This window comes from Liolophura sinensis, chromosome 9 (genome assembly GCF_032854445.1).
Source record: "Liolophura sinensis isolate JHLJ2023 chromosome 9, CUHK_Ljap_v2, whole genome shotgun sequence".
Taxonomy (NCBI): Eukaryota; Metazoa; Mollusca; class Polyplacophora; order Chitonida; family Chitonidae; genus Liolophura; species Liolophura sinensis.
In genome coordinates this window covers 22,584,125-22,603,091 of record NC_088303.1, presented here as the reverse complement: position 1 = coordinate 22,603,091, position 18,967 = coordinate 22,584,125, and the positions used below count along the sequence as shown (strand labels likewise).

The window sequence follows — 18,967 nt, the reverse complement described above, 5'->3', positions numbered from 1 at the left end:
GCTTGTGTTATTGCGCTCTACATGTATGCAAACTCCGATCTCAATACCAGTAATACGTTTTAAGATACCATCCATAACATTTTGTTTAACATTGCTTTCCCTGTTATTGGACACTGATGTGGACGCTCAGGGTAAGATATAAGCACTGTTTAACAACAATGTCTCAAATACATCCCAAATGTACACTATGTTTATTGATTGCATAAAGGATAACTTAACAGTGGATAAACAAAACAATACTGTTTATGAATATTTTTTGTAAAAATGTCTAGAAAAAAATCTACAGGATGATGAACTGAACATTAGACTAGGATCTTTGGAGCACAACATAACTAAATATACTTAATCCCACAATTACCTGGATTTCCTAATACGTCTGATTCTTTCATCTCCTGATTCAGTTTGGCTAATCTTAACCTGTAGAAGAATGAAGATGATGAAAAGATTGGGAGACAATTAGACAAAAGTATAAATCTATATATATAATTTGAACTTTGAACAGGTACAAACTGGTTTAAAAAGCAGAAACAGATATTTAGTGTAATATGACTACAAGCAAATGTGACACATAAATTCATCAGACCAACAAATTGGATCACCTTCAAAATATAATATCTTTAAAATTCACAAAATTTTTCAAGCCTAATCTTGACTCACACGTAGAAATGTAGTCTGCACATAACCATGATAGTTTTTAATCACACAATTTCAGCAATAAGTAGAAACGTTTATGACACAAAAATGATAGCGAGCAAGTTTATAAGAAAGCGATTGTACTCACAGTGTAACAATATCAGCATTAGCAGTAGACACAGCTATCGTCAAAGGGTTCTGAAGGTAAAAACACACAGAATATAGAAGATACCTCAGAAATGCAAACAACTCTTTAACTGTTAATACTCTAACATTTAAAGTAATTAACACTAATATCTACAATGTTCCAATAGTTTAAATAATAAGAATAATATGTTACCGCTGTATTGTAATTAATGGTGTATACCACAAACTAGGATATTTCTAAATATAACAGTTTGCTGGCGGGAGAAAGCAAATTACTTGAAAATCAATGTATGGAGTACCTGTCAGGCACCTGAAACACCTGTTGTACCAGATTTATTTATCTGATTGGTGTTTTACACTGTAGGCCGTACTTAAGAATATTTCACTTATATGATGGTGGCCAGAATTATGGTCAGACGAAACTGAGAGCTCTACCCGGGGGGAAACCCACCACCCTTTGCCCCGTCTGCTTTAGATATACAGTCAAATCAAACAGTGATATATGTATTCAAAAATAAAACCTCATTAGGGAAGCAGTTTCCAATGACAGGGAGGAGAAGAGCCAAACACCTGTCTGTTGTACAAAGTATATATCAGATTAATTCTTCTGTGGATTTCCAATTATAATATAAGCAACTCCTGTAAATCAATTTTGCCACTGTATACAGTGTGAATAGTGATCAACTAGTCCTGTGCCAGGTCAAACAAAAGTTATTTCCCATGTTCTCATTTAATATCTCCAGAGGCATTTGCCTACCACTTCATGTAACAATCTGAAGAATGAACTCAGGTTACTCTTCTGTAGTCACACTTACCCTGCCTTTGTTATCCAGAGCTTGTTGATTGGCACCTCTCTTCAGAAACTGACACACCTGACTGTAAGCACACAACCACATGAAGGGTTATTAAACGATTCCAAACACACAACCAGATCTATTACTGAGAGCTTCCTAACACAGCCAAGTGGTGTTATTGATAGATTCTTAACACACAGCCACTTCTTGTTATCCTTGTTATTCCTAACACATGACCACATGTGGTGCTTCTGACAGATTCCTCACAGATAGCAATGAGAGGTGTTATTGGGAGATTCCTAACACGCAACCATGTGTTGTTGAGATATCCTACATAACTACTTTAGCTACCCTAATTCATCAACTTTTTGGCATATGAAAGAGAAACTTGCAGCATTTTATGCCCCTTTATAATTTAATCATGGAGATAAAACTACATTGGTTGGATTGGCAAATTTCAGGGTGTCGCAAAAAGTATAATTTTATCAGTCTACACAGAAAATGATTTGGGCATTACATCACACTTTGCTATGTTCCAATACATTTTGACCAATAATCACACGCTAAATTATCAGTTGTTCTGCTGGTCAGAAATAGATACTATGGAACAAAATGCTGGAGACCCCAGAGCCTACATCTTCAAAGATCTTGTTTCAAATAGTTATTTTGTAAATCACAGATGCTGAAAAGTGTTCAATATTGTACTGATGCTGAAAATTAAGCTTTAGATTACACTGAACACAATTTCTCTCACCCAGTGTGACCCAGCAGTGTGGCGTGGTGTAATGGTGTTTGTCCATACTTGTCCTTCCTGTCCAGCTTAGCAAGGTTCAACAACAGGAACTCACAGGCTGCTAGGGAACCCTGCAACAGTACACAGACAGACAAATGGACACCTGAATATTTATTTATTTATTTGGTTGGTGTTTTACGCTGCACTCAAGAATATTTCACTTACGATGGCGGCCAGCATTAGGTAGGAGGAAAACGGGCACAGCCAGGGGGAAACCCAAAACCATCCGCAGGTTGCTAGCAGACATCCCTGCTGGAGAGGAAGCCAGCATGAGCTGGACTCACAGCGACCGCATTGGTGAGAGGCTCCTGGGTCATTACGCTGCGCTAGCACGCCCTTCAATACTCCACTTCTAACATACCTTGGTCAGGGAATTTGTAGGTTCCCCTACTCTCACTGCTTTGGTGAGACAATAAGCTGCGTATGGTGGTCATGTGACTGTTCGTTCAGTCTAATGTTTGCTGAAGACCACTTGCCTTCAACCAATAATGGTGTGCACGTTTGTACGTTACATATGGAAAGGTTTGCCAGTAATTTGCAGCAGGTTGACGGTTTACTTTGGTTTCCTCCACCCATTAACTTGCCCAACATTATATCAGAGATAACTTCCTGACTATGGCATTAAGTAGCAAACAAATAAAAAAGCATTCACACACAAACTCCTTCCTAAGACTCCCTGCTGGAAGTCATAACACGAGACGTACACTTATAAACATGTCTGTACAATATACACTTCAGTGATTCACATTGTTCAAACTGAAGGTAATTACTTTATATTAAATCTAAAACCAGACATTTATATACAAAGATCTCACTGACTTCTTTTAGCAGATGTGTCAGAAAAAAAAAATTTAATGCACTCAACCTCTTTCATTTCAGCAGTGATATTTCAGTGGCGTCTGAATTTTCCTACGGCCCTGAATCATGTAAAAATAATGTCCTATCGTGCACTGCAGGTTGACTCACTGTCTCAACAGCCTTGATGAGAGGTGTTTTACCCTCGTCGTCCTCATTCACCCAGTTAGGATCAGCACCGTGGGCCAGTGCCTCCAGCATCACAGGAAGGTTACGCGCCTGCGCGGCTTTGAACAGCAGTGTGTTGGGGTCCAGCTTACTCACATCCTCCCAAGATGTCGTAGATTTCATATCATCCACTTCATCTTCACATGAGTCCTCAGAGCTTTCTAAATCCAGACCTGAATCGATGGAACATTCAGTATATATATATATAATCATGCCTGACCTTTCTGTACATTTTCTTTCCTTTTTTGTTTGGCAAGGCATACAAGAACCAAATTCCCAGAAATGCTCTAGGACTGTCCAGTCAAACAGCACAAGGTACCAACAAAGTTTCAATACTTTAATATCATTTTTTTTTCTTTTGACATTCTTTTCAATATACTTGTCACCTGGCAGAATAGTCTATGCAATGGTCAGTCCACCAACACCTCAGGTTTTCAATCATGTCATCATGCATGAAGTACATGTGAAGAATAAGAGGAAATAAAGACAAAATAAACATTCTTACTTGCATGCATGCCTCAGTTTCAGTAAAGATAATAAATCTTGAACTAAGAAATACATCTTTAAGTGTCGGCTACATAATTTATGCCTACATGTATCACCCAACACATAGCTACAAACAATAATATCAGTGCATAATAATGCAGCGTGTGGGGCTGTGCACAGCTTCAGTGAAAGTCAAATTATTTATCTGACAAATTTAAAATTACTGGGCCTCCATGCTGAGGGAGAATTTGATTCTCCAGTCACACTTGTCTTGAGTGAGTGCTTGGGGTTAAACGTCGTACTCAATAATTTTTCAGTCATATGACAACGACACACTTGTCTTGAACATGTACATGTAAGCCCACTAGCTCAGGGCACACGTGTCATACTCATGCAGCTAGCACGCGCAATTCAGAAGGAAGCAAGCTGTAAGTCTGGACCAAATTCTTCAGGCCGGCAGAGTTTGTCATCTGTGTCATGTTGAAAGCACATTGTACAGGTGCATCCATAATGATGAAAATAAAAAAAAATATAAAAAATTCCAACCCATGCATATATTAAAACAGCATGTAGCTATGGTAACTGCACTATCACTCCACCTCCAAGTGACAGGTTTGTGGATGTACTTACTGCGGTTGATATCTGACTTGAGCAAGCCCGTACCAAAGACGAGCATATCGTTAGCACTGCCCCCTATACCGCTGTCGTTGTCCTTGCCGGTACCATCTGATGACACAGATAAGACAGCTGTAGGAAGAGAAACAACAAGGGGTGTGCCACAGAGATCAAGCCAACACGCACGTCCACACACAGCGCAGGGCGAAGAGTGGTGGGGGGTGAAATCGACCGGGGGCAGGGACAATTAGTATTTTAATGTTAGTATTTTAATGCTTCTACTACACTGTACATATGCAATTAAGCCTTGTTTTCACAGTATGTGGAGCGTTCAGTATATGCAATTACTGAAACACAATTACCACAGAATGCAGTTTTGAGTGTACCAGAATCTTTCTTGACACTGTTTAAGTATGCTGAAGACACTGTTCATGGTTATGTACATGTAAGGGATATAAATTCAAACAATTTTCCCATTTTTTTTCAATCTATTTCCAAGAGAGTGTCTCTAGTACTGGGGGATAATTTAGTAACTGGAATCAATTCTGTTCGCACATTCCAAAATGGAAATAGCTGATTTATTGTTCAAAAATTTGAAAATTTGTCACATAAAAGTCTTAAAATGCAACATTTTGTATGGCACATGTTGATCATGAATCAACACTTACATCATTTAGACCGGGATGTAATTTTATTTGGTTTTTATTCTTCTCAAATCTGAATGAATGTTAACAAGCTCAGAAAATTTCAACTGCGATCAAGTAATATTAGTCCAGGTTAAAAGCGAAGTACAAGTAATTTCCAGACATTTGAACATAAAAGAAGAAATAACTGAAATAGCAAGTGCTACAGTATAGTAACCAATAAACCCATTAAGCAAAATGCTACATACTAACACCAGCATACAGAACTATCAAACACACATTGCATGCTGGGAAATAAGTACATGTATCAGGCCAAAATTATCATATATTTTTAGGAGCGTATGACAAACAAATCATACCAAGTACTGGAAGACAGATTAAATTTTCTCAATCATGAAAAGTCAAACTTTGGTTAACTTATTTCCAGCCTAAAGTAGCTCTTTACAAGTACATGCAAGTACATGTACAGCAGACATTCCAATCAACGTGCATAACATAATACAAACAGAACAACACAAAGAACAAGCAGAGGAATACATCATGCCGCAAAAGACCAACATATCATGATTAAGCACTGTAAATAAAATAAAACACAACAAAATAAAACAAGGAAAAAGGCTAACAACATAAACAAAAAGAAAATGAAAATTCCATATTTAACTTTATACTAATGCATATGCTTTTTTTCAAACTTCATAATTTTAGTACATCAAGATGTGAACCTCTATAATACAACAAAACTTGGATAAAACAGAAGACAGGTTATTCATTAAAAAATATGAAATCTTTAATAGTACATGTCACTTCCTACTGAATGCAGTCTAAATATAGCATATGTTAGGTAAGTGTATGTGACTATGCACAGTGACTATAGAGGCTTAAATTACAAAATCCAAATCAAATGTAAAATATTAACCACACACTAAAGACGGAAATGAAAGAAAAAACAGCATACATGTAATAAAACCACCAACAAATCCATAAACAAAGTGACCTACTTAGGGAGTGGTAATACAAAGTGACCTACTTAGGGAGTGGTAATACAAAGTGACCTACTTAGGGAGTGGTAATAAATACAATAGCTTAACTACAGTCTGCTGCCATGGTTTGATTTGAACTTAAGTTTTGCCGTGGGTCTGTATTAGTCTGATGAGTGACATGATTGGTTTGCTTTATCAAAACTATACTGGAGTTCTTCTCCCACAAACACACACGCAACCACACCTTCTGACAAGCCACTAGTTTCACCTTCTTACAAGACACTTGTCTCATCTTCCATCAAACCACCTGTCTAACCTAATTAGTCATTCATCTCACCTTCTATCTAGCCATTTGTCCCATGTTCTATCAAGGGACTTGTCTAACCTTCTATCAAGGGTCTCATTTAGTGAGTGAGTGCTTGGGGTTTAACGTCGCACTCAACAATTTTTCAGTCATATGACGACGAAGGGTCTCATTTAACTAGCCACTCTTCTTTCCTTCTAACAGTCCAGTGGTCTCACCGTCTAACAACTCCTCTCACTTTCTAACTAGCCACTCTTCTCACCTTCTAACAAGCCACTTGTCACATCCAGCTTGTCATCCTCAGACTCTGATGTTTCCTTGGATAGCGACCTTGCTGGAGATCGCCGTGTTTTGCGGCAAACGCTCCAGCCACGTATCCTGCGTCCCTCTGGTGACCTATTGTCTGAAGGACCGGGTAGTTTTGACACAAATGCCTTCTGAACATACTTGGCTTTGATCCATGCCTCTCTGACAGACCTATAATTTGAAAAAAAAAGAAGTTAAAGTAGTGCTATACAATGATGAAATTATACATGTAAGCCTGAAGATTTATCAATGAAACAGGACACATACATGTACAAGTAAAATACTTCATCTCTGCCTGAAAACCATATATGCTTCATAAGGTCTGTAAGATTTCAATTTAAATTTTCTGTATTTATCAAGAACAACTCAAATTATTGCTTTTTCAGTAAGTACCATTACCTGTACTATTCATAGTGTTAAAGTGATTCTAATGTTTAAGAATATTATGACCTGGGCCCAGCTGTTCGAAAGTGTATTACGTCATATTTTACATTTAAATTTTTAGCCAAACTCACCAGCCAATGCACTTCTCCGAAGTCAAAGTACAACAGCAGCAGTATTAGTTCATATTTAATATAATGTTACACAATTTTTTTATGGAAAGTACAAAATTGAAGACTTGGCTTTAAGTTAAATCGGAGCCTCCGTGGCCGAGGGGGTTAACACGCAGCACGGCTTTCAATGCTGCCGTGATATAAGTGAAATAAATATTGTTAAATCTGGTATTAAGTCTTAAACCAATTTGAACAACCAGGCTCTGGTTTATAAATTTTACAAAATTTTATTACCGATTTTGAACAGTATCAAGTAAATAATTGAGACTGACACTTTCTGAGAGATAATTATTTGGGCCATTTAAATACAACAGCAAAAAGTCAACTGGATTTGTCATGATTGATATTTTGCCAAAAATCTTCAATTAGAATTCAGATGTATGAAATATCCACCTTGCATCCCTCAACATTTCCAAAAATAAAAGAAAGAAAACCCTAAAAGAAATGACAGGATATAATGCTGCTTAGCTTGGCTTCATGTAGATCGATTCATGGGCCAGTTGTGCTGTACACAGATTGCACTACTGATACATCCAGTTCGAATGGAAAAATTACCTCACTGAGATGGTCTGTCAGCAAACGTACAGATGGCCGTGGGTTTCCCTCGGGGCTCTGCCCAATTTCCTCCCACTATAATGCTGGCCACAATTGTATAAGTGAAATATTCTTGAGTGTGATGTAACACCAATCAAATAAATAAATAAATACCAACCTATAACACTCACCAATACTCAGCGACAGTTATATTTTGATATTGCCCTAGCAGCTATAGATCCACGTACATGAACATGAAACTCTAATGTTGAGATATTCCCAGAGTAACCACATGATTGCAGAACCGCCAAAATCAACTCACCGTTTACAATCTGATGTTGCCCGAGTTGCTAATGACTCGTCCACTCGTGCCTCATAGATCTTGTTGACCACATCATTGCCAAGTTCTGTCATGACCTTGAGGAGCTCCGGTTCCCAGGTGTCCAAAGTTATAGAGCGCACCTTAGAGATGTGTACCCCCAAGCTCCTGTACAGACAAAATAACTGTCCAGGTAAGATCAGGCAGGTTGGCACGGGCCAATTCTTTAGGCTTCACTTCAGATAATCATTTAGTTTACCAGGCATTTATGAAGGTATTTACCTGTTTAACACCAGACTTTATTTTATCACTTATGTGTACAGGAGAGCCATAAGGTTTCTGGGTTTCTGCATAAAGCACAGCGAATAGTGAATAGTGAAAATCTGAACACTCTGTAAAGGGCGTGATGCCCAGGTGTGTACTCATTTTCAAAATGCTGTGATGCTTCAATGACTTTCTCACCACATTATGGCCAAAACACTGCTAAAATTGGGGGTATATATGCTCACCTGTGAGTAACAATGTGTGATGGTGAAGTTTACGCTCACCTGTGAAAACCTGAACATTCTATACAGAGTGTGATGCCCAAGTTTGTACTGGCCCAACGGGGTTCTGCGGAGCCACAATCACAACATCGACTGTTGCCAGGCAACGAGAATAGCAACTCCATACGTCTGTAACAGAAAACAACAGGTTCGTCTCAGTGTGATCACCAGGCTTATCTGAGCAAAGACAACATGAAAAAAAGTCAGTCCTAGAATTCTGAGCTCACAATGCATCACTCTCACATGGATAAGGTGATGTCTCTAATATTGTGTCTCAGTATAAGGCAGTCCATTTCTGAAACTTTTCACACACTTGTACTGTCAGTATTTTTAACTATTACCAATTGTGAACAGTCTATGCACATTTATGAGAGCTAGCCAACCAGCTTACTGGCCATGGTCACGGTCATACGTAATACTTTCAGCTCTTCAGGTCTAAGTTGAATTGTTCTCTTCCACAAATGGGGGCTTCCGTGGCTCAGTTGGTTAGCGCCCTATCGCAGCGTAATGACCCAGGAGCCTCTCACTGATGTGATCGCCGTGAGTTCAAGTCCAGCTCATGCTGGCTTCCTCTCCGGCCATACGTGGGCAGGTCTGCCATCGTATAAGTGGAATATTCTTGGGTATGGCATAAAACACCAATCAAACAAATCAAACAAACCTTCTACAACTTTACTGCAACAATATGGATAAAAAAAACTGCTAAAATACCTACTTTGGCATTATGCTGAATCTTTGAAAGCTATAGCATCAAAATCACAAGGTATTAAAGATGACAGTCTGAAGTTTGTACATAATTTTGTTCACTTCCCAGTTTACTTGTGTAAAGTGTGAAGTCTTACCTTTGGGCTGTGGTTTGTTTGGGTTGTAGGGTAGAGTTATCTCCCTGTACACTGTCTGCCTGTGCCCCAGGCTGACTCGAATCATTTGCAGCCTCTTCCTGGAAGAAACAAGGAACAGAGAACCTCATTATACTTTCTTTATGTAATGGACGAAAAAGAGTACTACAGTGTATGTGGGTTACACTGGATTGGAACTCGGATCTACACATATATAGCATAGCACAACCTGACCTAAGTGCGAAATTTCCACCAGCACCTGCCAGTATAAGCACTGCAAAGCTGCTCAAACCTTGCTCACTGTTGTGTATGTATGGCTTGGGGTTTTTACCTCATACATGTACTTGGCAATTTTTTAGTTATATGATGACAAGGAGTTGTGTTTGTTCATATAGTGTGTTCTTATGGCAGGGCGAGTCCATGTCACCAATGAAGTATCATACTGAAGACACCAGCCATAACAACCCACCTAGTCACATTATACTGACACCGTGCCATCTAGTCCGGTTTCCTCGCTCTAACCTCTCCATGCTGAGTACCATGCGAGGCAGCAACTGAGTTTGATCCCTGATCTCCACAATTCGAGACAATCTCTCTAACAATTAGGCCACCGAAGCAGTCCTCACACTTTCACTAACTTTATGAATTTTCTCTTATATCAGATATAACCCTTCCCACTGACATGTGCATGGTGTTTACCTCTGTGTCCTGCCCAGATAAGGTTTCTCTGTAGGCACGGTTCACCCCGTCCTGTATGGCTGTCATCCACATCTGACATTCTGCCTCTGAGTCAGCTTGTAACATGTGGGACCTGCAAATACAAAACACAATCATTCACAACATAATTATATATCAGGAAGTCCTTCCACTAGTTTCAGCTATGTCAAGCAGTTCTAAAAGAAATGCAGCATTTAACGAAATGGAAGAAGTCATGTAGCATTTAGCTCTGGAGGAAACCAATCATTTCCCAATCAGGGGTAACCAAACACTGCCTTGCTGAATGAAATCAGATAATGAATTGCTGTAAAACACAACACTGCCTGGTTTGGAGAAACCAAATAGTGTCTTCATGCAGGATACCAAATAATGTATTTCTGGAAGAAACCAACACTGTCTTGTTGGAGGAAAAAAAATAATGTACTGCTGGAGGAAACCAGACAATGCTTTGTTGAAGAAAAACAAATACTGCCTTGAAGAGAAAATAAATATTGCCTTCTCCGGGGAAACAAAATACTGCCTCCTTCATGCTGCTAGAGGAAACCATATGCTGCTTTGTCGAAGGATACCCATTATTGCCTGCAGGACAAAATTAAATACTGATTTACTGGAGAAAATCAAATGCTGCCTCAGTTGGAGGAAATTAAATATTGCCTCAGTTGGAGGAAATCAAATACTGACTCATTGGAGGAAATCAAATATTGACTCACTGGATTAAATCAAATACTGACTCACTGGAGGAAATCAAATACTGACTCACTGGAGGAAATCAAATACTGACTCACTGGAGGAAATCAAATACTGACTCACTGGAGGAAATCAAATACTGACTCACTGGAGGAAATCAAAAACTGACTCACTGGAGGAAATCAAAAACTGACACACTGGAGTAAATCAAATATTGACTCACTGGAGGAAATCAAAAACTGACTCACTGGAGGAAATGAAATACTGACTCACTGGAGGAAATGAAATACTGACACACTGGAGGAAATCAAATACTGACTCACTGGAGGAAATCAAATACTGACACACTGGAGGAAATTAAATACTGACTCACTGGAGGAAATTAAATACTGACTCACTAGAGGAAATTAAATACTGCCTCAGTTGGAGGAAATTAAATATTGCCTCAGTTGGAGGAAATCAAATACTGACTCATTGGAGGAAATCAAATACTGACTCACTGGAGGAAATCAAATACTGACTCACTGGAGGAAATCAAAAACTGACTCACTGGAGGAAATCAAAAACTGACTCACTGGAGGAAATCAAAAACTGACACACTGGGGGAAATCAAATACTGACTCACTGGAGGAAATCAAAAACTGACTCACTGGAGGAAATGAAATACTGACTCACTGGAGGAAATGAAATACTGACACACTGGAGGAAATGAAATACTGACTCACTGGAGGAAATGAAATACTGACTCACTGGAGGATATTAAATACTGACTCACTAGAGGAAATTAAATACTGCCTCAGTTGGAGGAAATTAAATACTGCCTTCCTGGCGGAAATCAAATACTGCCTCAGTTGGAGGAAATTAAATACTGCCTCTGTGGAGGAAATCAAACACTGACTCAATGAAGGAAATTCAATGCTGCCTCCCTGGAAGATATTAAATACTACCTCACTGGAGAAAATTACATACTGCCTTCCTGGAGGAAATCAAATACTGCCTCCCAGGAGGAAATTAAATACTGCCTCAGATGGAGGAAATTAAATACTGTCTCACTGACGGAAACCCCATCATTATCATTCTGGAGGAATCTAAAATCATTAAGTCTGCCTTGGGAACTGAATTTCACTGCAGTGGATGTAACACTCACTAATACATGTACTTTACTGTTATTCCCTTTCCACAAATGGTTATCCATTCTTTATAGCAAACTATGACATAAGCTTTGTGTAAATGGTCCATGACTGACACAATGCTTGTTAGCGCAGCGTACCGGGCAGGTGAGAGAACTTCAAAGCAGAACCTCCTGTCCAGGTCGTAGACAGGTTTGACCGTGCACAACCTCAGGTCTTCCTCCATCACAGTCCAGGTGTCCTTGGTACGCTTCCTGTACACCAGCTTACGTTCCTGGATGCTGAACCATCGCCTGACGATAACAACAACAACACATCAGTCAAGAGGTTACATACATGTCATGGACACTCATTTATTTGTCTAACACTTCACCAAAGAGTTTTGACTTTAGGTAAGCATTGGTGGAGGAATGCAGTATTCTCTGAGTTAACTATTACCCTTCACAAAGTACCTGACAAACTTTCTCACTTAAAAGTCATTGCTGTACAATGACAGCTGGATGTGAACCTACGTCCTCACTGGTTACAGGTTTTAACCAAAATTCATCCATAGAGTAGACATTTTATGCCAGCAAGGTTGTTATCAGACTAACTGAAGAATGACACACTGCACTGGTCTCTTTGACACAAAAAAATGAAAACTGAGCCAGGTCATGGACCAAATCATTTAAATCTTGTAACAGGGAAGAAAAAATAATGATGCCATTCACGTTTACCTGCACAAAGTAAGCGGAGAGAGTATATAACACCATTTAAGGTTAGGAATACATGCATATATATATATGCATCAAATGTATAGAGTCTACAGCAGCCAGATATATCAAAGGCAGAAAAAAATGCACCTTTTAATATGAAAAACTTTATGAGAAAAAGAGAAAACGAGCAATTGGAAGCTGAAGTTCACCGCACCTTTTCTAATGCCTCAAGAAAAATGTGCAAATTGTTCAAAACTGTCTGAACACTTCATACCAGACATAATTTTAAGCTAAGTCTTCAATTTTGTACTCGATCCAAAAATAAGTGAGTAACAGTATATTAAACATAAAGTAAATCTGCTCTGTTCCATGTGGTCTGAATACAAATGTACTGGCAGCTTAGTTATATTAAAATCTTAAATATATTACGTCACTTCGTATCGGTGTTAGCTTATACAATCTTGAACAACAGAGCCAGGTGTTTAATAAACAGTCAGAATTGTTCTATTGGGCATTAAAAAAGGCCATCTGTTTGGTTAGGGATTTGAGTTTGCTAAAGGTTTCTTACCTCACCCAGGACTTAAAGGCATTACTGGTACGTTTAAAGAGATATCCCTCTATTCGTGCCTTGTCTTCTGCCTGCTTCTGGGGCTGTACTGGTGACGAGATTGTCATCTCCTGTGACATACAAACAACAACATCAGCTGTGATCATGTGTCTATGAGATAGGCCATATTTTACACTGGACACAAGTGCACTGATTATACAACATTGTGAAGGTCAGGTGGACTGTAGGCCCTGCTGGTGATCAGAGTGTCATCTCCTATCACATACAAAGTCTGACCGGCGGCTGATCGTGGGTATCCCTTGGGCTATACCGGGTTTCCTGCCACCATAATGCTGGCTGTCATCGTATAAGTGAAATATTCTTGAGCACGGCGTAAAACACCAATCAAATAAATAATGTACAGATTACAGTCAACCCACACCTGGTAGTGCGAGCCTGGGTATAGATGGGGCAGATGTTTTTAAGGCTATTTCTGTGTATTCTGCACATACCTGCAGATGAGGTTGGTGTTTAGTCGGATTTGATTGCAGTATTATATGGACATTGATATATTTAAGACTTTCCCCATCAAAATCATCAGCTGAGGAGGGCTGCAAAGCAGCACACACTGTCTAGATTAGCAGTACCAAAGACGATATACAACTGTAGTTATAGGGCCTGTATCAGCAGACAATCTACATACACCTCCTGGATATATTATCACTGCAGTGTAGTTTTTGTAGACAAAGGTCAAACCTGAATTGTTCAAAGGTGTTCTAATGCCACAGCTCAGCAAGACTGCAAGCAATGCATACATGATGAAAATCTGTATTTTGGCTTTACTGCATTAACATAAAGATGGCCTTGAAATAAAAAAGAAGTATATAAAATTCAAACTGAATATGTGGCAACAAATTGCCAGAGAAAGGACATTTGTCTACTATGGCAAACCATACTTGGGAAGTGAAGTGAGTATAGCAATAGAAACGACCAGGGACCAGATTACCAGGTACAGCATAATGGTACATGTGATGTATGCATGCTTGTAAATTTGCATGCCACTATGTTTTCATATTCATGTAAAAAACACTATTAAACCATGCCAATTTTTATGAGGGCAAAGGTCAGCCTAGTTTTCAGGCTTACTAACTCTGTTGGGGGTAATTAGACCAAGCAACTCCTATGTGAAATAGCTTAATTACACACAATGCTTGCAGGCAGAAATGAGTGGTGGCCCCCCGCCCTAAACCTCTTGATCTTATACAGTTCTTGTGTCTCTTAGTGAATTTTGTCTTCAAGACTACTTACATTTTAAGGGTAACACACTTTTAAAATACCTGGTAAACATTCTGGCAGTAATCTGAAAGCAATGGAATTATACTAGTAGGATCTAGATTTACAGGCCTACATTACAAACATCATCAGCCAAGGTCTGTGTGCAGATACATGTATTAAGAGTGATCGATCATTAGAGCCTCAAGGCAAACAAAAGAGTACCTGCCAGTGCAGATACCAGCATTTCACAACACTTAAATCAGACTGTGTAATTTGGCTGTTAAACACACCTGATGGTGAATTAATTACTAAAGATACACGACTAATTGGCCTTTCTTGCTTGTACAATTATTTTCATATCAATCTTGATATACATGCACATGCAAGTAACTTAATTATTCACCCAGAGAGTGTGAAAGGGACCTTTGTTCAAATTAACTATGAACTGAAACATGTGTAATTCCAGAGCATGTACAGGTGTACATGTAGGTATCTATGATCGCTTGAAGAGTATGTTGTAAGCATCACAAGTAATTGGCAACTGGGGAGTCAGACTTGATACTGACATGATCAATGTAGGAAAGCAAACTAAAACCCTGCCCAACATATTTCTTGCCGTAATCACATGATCCCTGCAGTCTGGCTGGGAAATATTTCCTGGAACAATAGGTTATTCATACATGTTAGTGGATACCACTACCATGCATTTGATTTATTTATTTATTTGATTGGTGTTTTACGCCGTACTCAAGAATATTTCACTTTTACGACGGCGGCCAGCATTATGGTGGGTGGAAACCGGGCACAGCCTGGGTTCCCCCGGGCTCTGCCCGGTTTCCACCCACGACCATCCGCAGGTTGCTGACAGACCTTCCCACTTACGGCCGGAGAGGAAGCCAGCATGAGATGGACTTGAACTCACAGCGACCGCATTGGTGAGAGGCTCCTGGGTCCGCTTCGTTAGCGCGCTAACCGACTGAGCCACGGAGGCCCCGCCCATGCATTTGAATCCCAGCACATCACCCAATGCCAAGTGTAGCTAGCTAACTGTGCCAGTGTAACAGGATATTAGTTTAAGATAACACAGATGTTTCCTGCCCACTATGATCATCAGGCCATCCATAAAAACATTCTGATACAGCAGTATTGCATCTCAACATTTACTCAGTATAATTCACTTTTTCATTTCTGATGATATTTATTTTCATTTTCTAATGATCACAAACTACATGTATCCAAAATTTTCAAAATGTGAAAGTGAAGGGGTAAATGCAAACAACTGTATGCTAATGTGGGCCACAATTCTGCCAGTCAGAAATTTTTTTTTTATCTAGAAATTTAGATACATGTATTTAGGCTAAAGAAAAAAAAACCCAACACTTTAGCATTTACAACAGGGATGTTTTTATAACTGTTTGGTAAATTTACATCAACAAGACTGATTATTTTATTGCCTGACAGCTGCCTGGTTACATATACACCTTAACCTCAGACTGTACTGGGGAGATTTGTACAAAAACATGACCTGTGTAGCTGATGAGAAACATATGACAAACCAACAAAAACTAACAATAATTTGTTCACTGTAATTTATTGACACATGCATGTAACTCTAAACTGTTTTCAGTGCTGTGCCTTTTGCAAAACCATGTGTGTGGAAGACACCTAAAGGATCCTTCTGTCAGATTCAGTGCACTGCTTTAACAACTATGCTGAATGTGTGCACTGAGACAGTGCAAAGCTTGCAAACTCTGAAGGCTTTATCAGCAAGACCCAATCTGGACTTGAACTCTAATGCTCCCACATTAGAGACAAGCTTACACTGTGGTGAGGTACAACCTTGATTTCAACACCACTACGTGTTTACTGTGCGATCAACAGCACAATCTGTTGCATTTTTTTTTTTTTTGCTGAAAAATGTTGTACACAGATTTAATTTCAGTCAACTGAGATCTGGCCCGTGAAGAAGGGCTTTCCTTGATCAACTTTATTACTTGGGCACAAATTATTCCCCTACAAAATACCCAGCAGCAGACTTCCTCTTTAATATAAAAGTCATATCCTGTATCAGAGAATTGCATGGGCTCTACAAGCAGAGCACATGTTGTGTTTTGTAGGTTACAGCTGTTCCAGATTAGGTACATTACACCTACTACGGCTTTAGGAAATACCAAACCAGTATACAACACAAGCTAGGTTCACATGTGGCTGGCAAGCAAAAGTCAAAAAAGATGAAGTCAAACACGTTTTTAATATGTACATGTAGGTGTACAAATTTCCCAATCTTACAAACGAATTTTTTGTGGATATTGCTTTATGCAGATTTTAGAATTTGAATTAAAACACATATTTTTTAGTGATTATTGTAAATGATACTGAGCGTAGAAAACAGACGAATGAAGTTCTTGAATTAAGCTGCTACAACTTTAAGAGAGACCTCTGCCCTTCTGATCAAACTAAGTGCCAAGATCCAAACACTTACATGTATATAGTCTGAGCGACAAGAACATGAAACAATTAATGTTGAATCAGTTCGTTTGTTAGCTTAATATCTAATATGCCTTATTTTCTTAATTTAAGAAATTTCAACAGCTGATTATGATGTAACTGAACTAAGAAGAGAGACTTTCCATTGCAATTTGAAAGAAAAGACTGTTTTGCCTGATATATTGAAAAGAACTGACTGCAGCCCAGGCGAGGGGAGGGGGGATTAGCATCAAAATATTCACCACTGAATTTGGATTTACATGAGCAAAGTGTCTCATCACAACATTTATTTAGCTATGAAAATGCATTAGCTCCAGAGTCACAGAAGCCCTCTTCATCAGTAAACCAACCCTGGTCACCCAAGCATGTACATGGCTCCTTTACAAAAGCAGGTATTTTGCTTTGCACTGGGCACCCCAGAATTACTGGTATAAACGCATTCAATTCAACATTTATTAGGGACATAAAACTGTATTGTTCATCACAGCATAATAACACGGCTATATACATGTACTATGAAGATCTACACACAAGAGGGGAAATTAGCATGTACGTGAGTGGATGGCCGTACCCTGTGCAAGCCGTGTGTACATGTAGACGCTGCTTCATTATTTGTATACAGCGAGACTGTGCAGCAGAGGAACTGTTCTGCTGGAGAACAAAACAGCCAGCCAGAGTTAAGGTGTACAGCGCGTCCTGACATAACGCAGACCTGACAGCTAGTGCACCATAAAGAAAAGCAGACCCGCACAGGAAGCTCTGACACCAGGCCCCGAGATCACCAAGCGATTTTAGACTTTAGTCCGATTTTCAAATCAGCTTAAATTGGTTATTTCTGACGTTACAAGGTCAATATATTGCTTGACAACATAAATTCTGAGCAATTTCTATTTACGACAAATTTTACCTAAAATCAGGGAAAGGAACACACCAAATTTAATGATTAAATTTTTGTTTTAAGTCAAAGATTGCTTCGTGATCCCAGGGCCAGAAGCTTGTGTGCACTGGTAGACTGTCACAGTCAGCATCAGTTGGACTTTTACTAGTTAGTAATTAATGACAGCAAAGATATCAAGTGTTTCTGCATATTTTATATGCTTGACTATACAGGTTGAATGAAAATCCTGCTAACTACATTTCCAGAAAAACAAACGTAACACGTAAAACAATATCAGATATTGCACAGGTTTCCTCTTCACAGACTGAGGCATGAGGAAGTGACTGAAGAACGCTATACCAGCAAAACACATGACTATGAGTTTTTTGTGCCATACTTAACTATTTTTCAGTCATATGAGGAATCATTAGGTGTGTATACAAATATTGTGTCTCCTTGTGGTACTTCGTTGCTACCTCTCTTGGTGCTCAGCACTAAGGTTGGAGCATGGAAACAAAGACTGGCTGACCTGGTGTCAGTATAATGTGACTGGGTGGGGTGTCATGCCTGGTGTCTTCGGCATGATACTTCAGTGGAGGCAGCATTCAGTGCTGCAGGCCAAGAGAAGCAGTAACAAATACCATTTTTAAAATCTTTGGTATGACTCGACCTGGGTTTGATTCCTTTAATTATATTTATCTCTTCTTTGATTGATGTTTTACACCACTCTCAAGAATATTTCATCTATACGATGGAGGCAGCATTACGGTGGGAGGCAAAAGGGGGAAAGAGTCCAAGGGAAACACAAGACCATCCGCATGTTGCTGACAGACCTTCCCACATATCACCATAGAGGAAGTCAGCATGAGCTGGACTCGAACTCAGAGTAACTGCATTGGTGAGAGGCCACTGGCCCATTGTGCTGCTGGCACACTATCATCACTAGACCAGAGAGGCCCCTCCTTTAAATTTGTTATTAATAAAACAACTCAGGGATTGAACATTATTGTTACCCCAAGGATTACATTTTTACATG

General features: G+C 39.2%; 1 protein-coding gene across 3 annotated transcripts in view; it reads right to left on the bottom strand.

The window, feature by feature from the left end:
• The window catches only part of LOC135475169 (arf-GAP with coiled-coil, ANK repeat and PH domain-containing protein 2-like), a 45,678-nt gene that overhangs the window by 5,488 nt on the left and 21,223 nt on the right, over positions 1-18,967 (bottom strand). For 2 of the 3 annotated variants that reach the window (XM_064754955.1, XM_064754956.1), the window contains 13 exons: positions 13,314-13,423; positions 12,191-12,343; positions 10,216-10,327; positions 9,520-9,617; positions 8,681-8,806; positions 8,136-8,300; positions 6,682-6,896; positions 4,507-4,623; positions 3,334-3,563; positions 2,329-2,438; positions 1,596-1,656; positions 782-831; positions 359-417 (listed from right to left, as the gene is read on the bottom strand). In XM_064754955.1, the coding sequence (XP_064611025.1) occupies positions 359-417; positions 782-831; positions 1,596-1,656; positions 2,329-2,438; positions 3,334-3,563; positions 4,507-4,623; positions 6,682-6,896; positions 8,136-8,300; positions 8,681-8,806; positions 9,520-9,617; positions 10,216-10,327; positions 12,191-12,343; positions 13,314-13,423 (1,606 nt within the window). The remainder of the gene's footprint in view (positions 1-358; positions 418-781; positions 832-1,595; positions 1,657-2,328; positions 2,439-3,333; positions 3,564-4,506; positions 4,624-6,681; positions 6,897-8,135; positions 8,301-8,680; positions 8,807-9,519; positions 9,618-10,215; positions 10,328-12,190; positions 12,344-13,313; positions 13,424-18,967) is intronic. The other variant, XM_064754957.1, reaches the window with a different exon arrangement.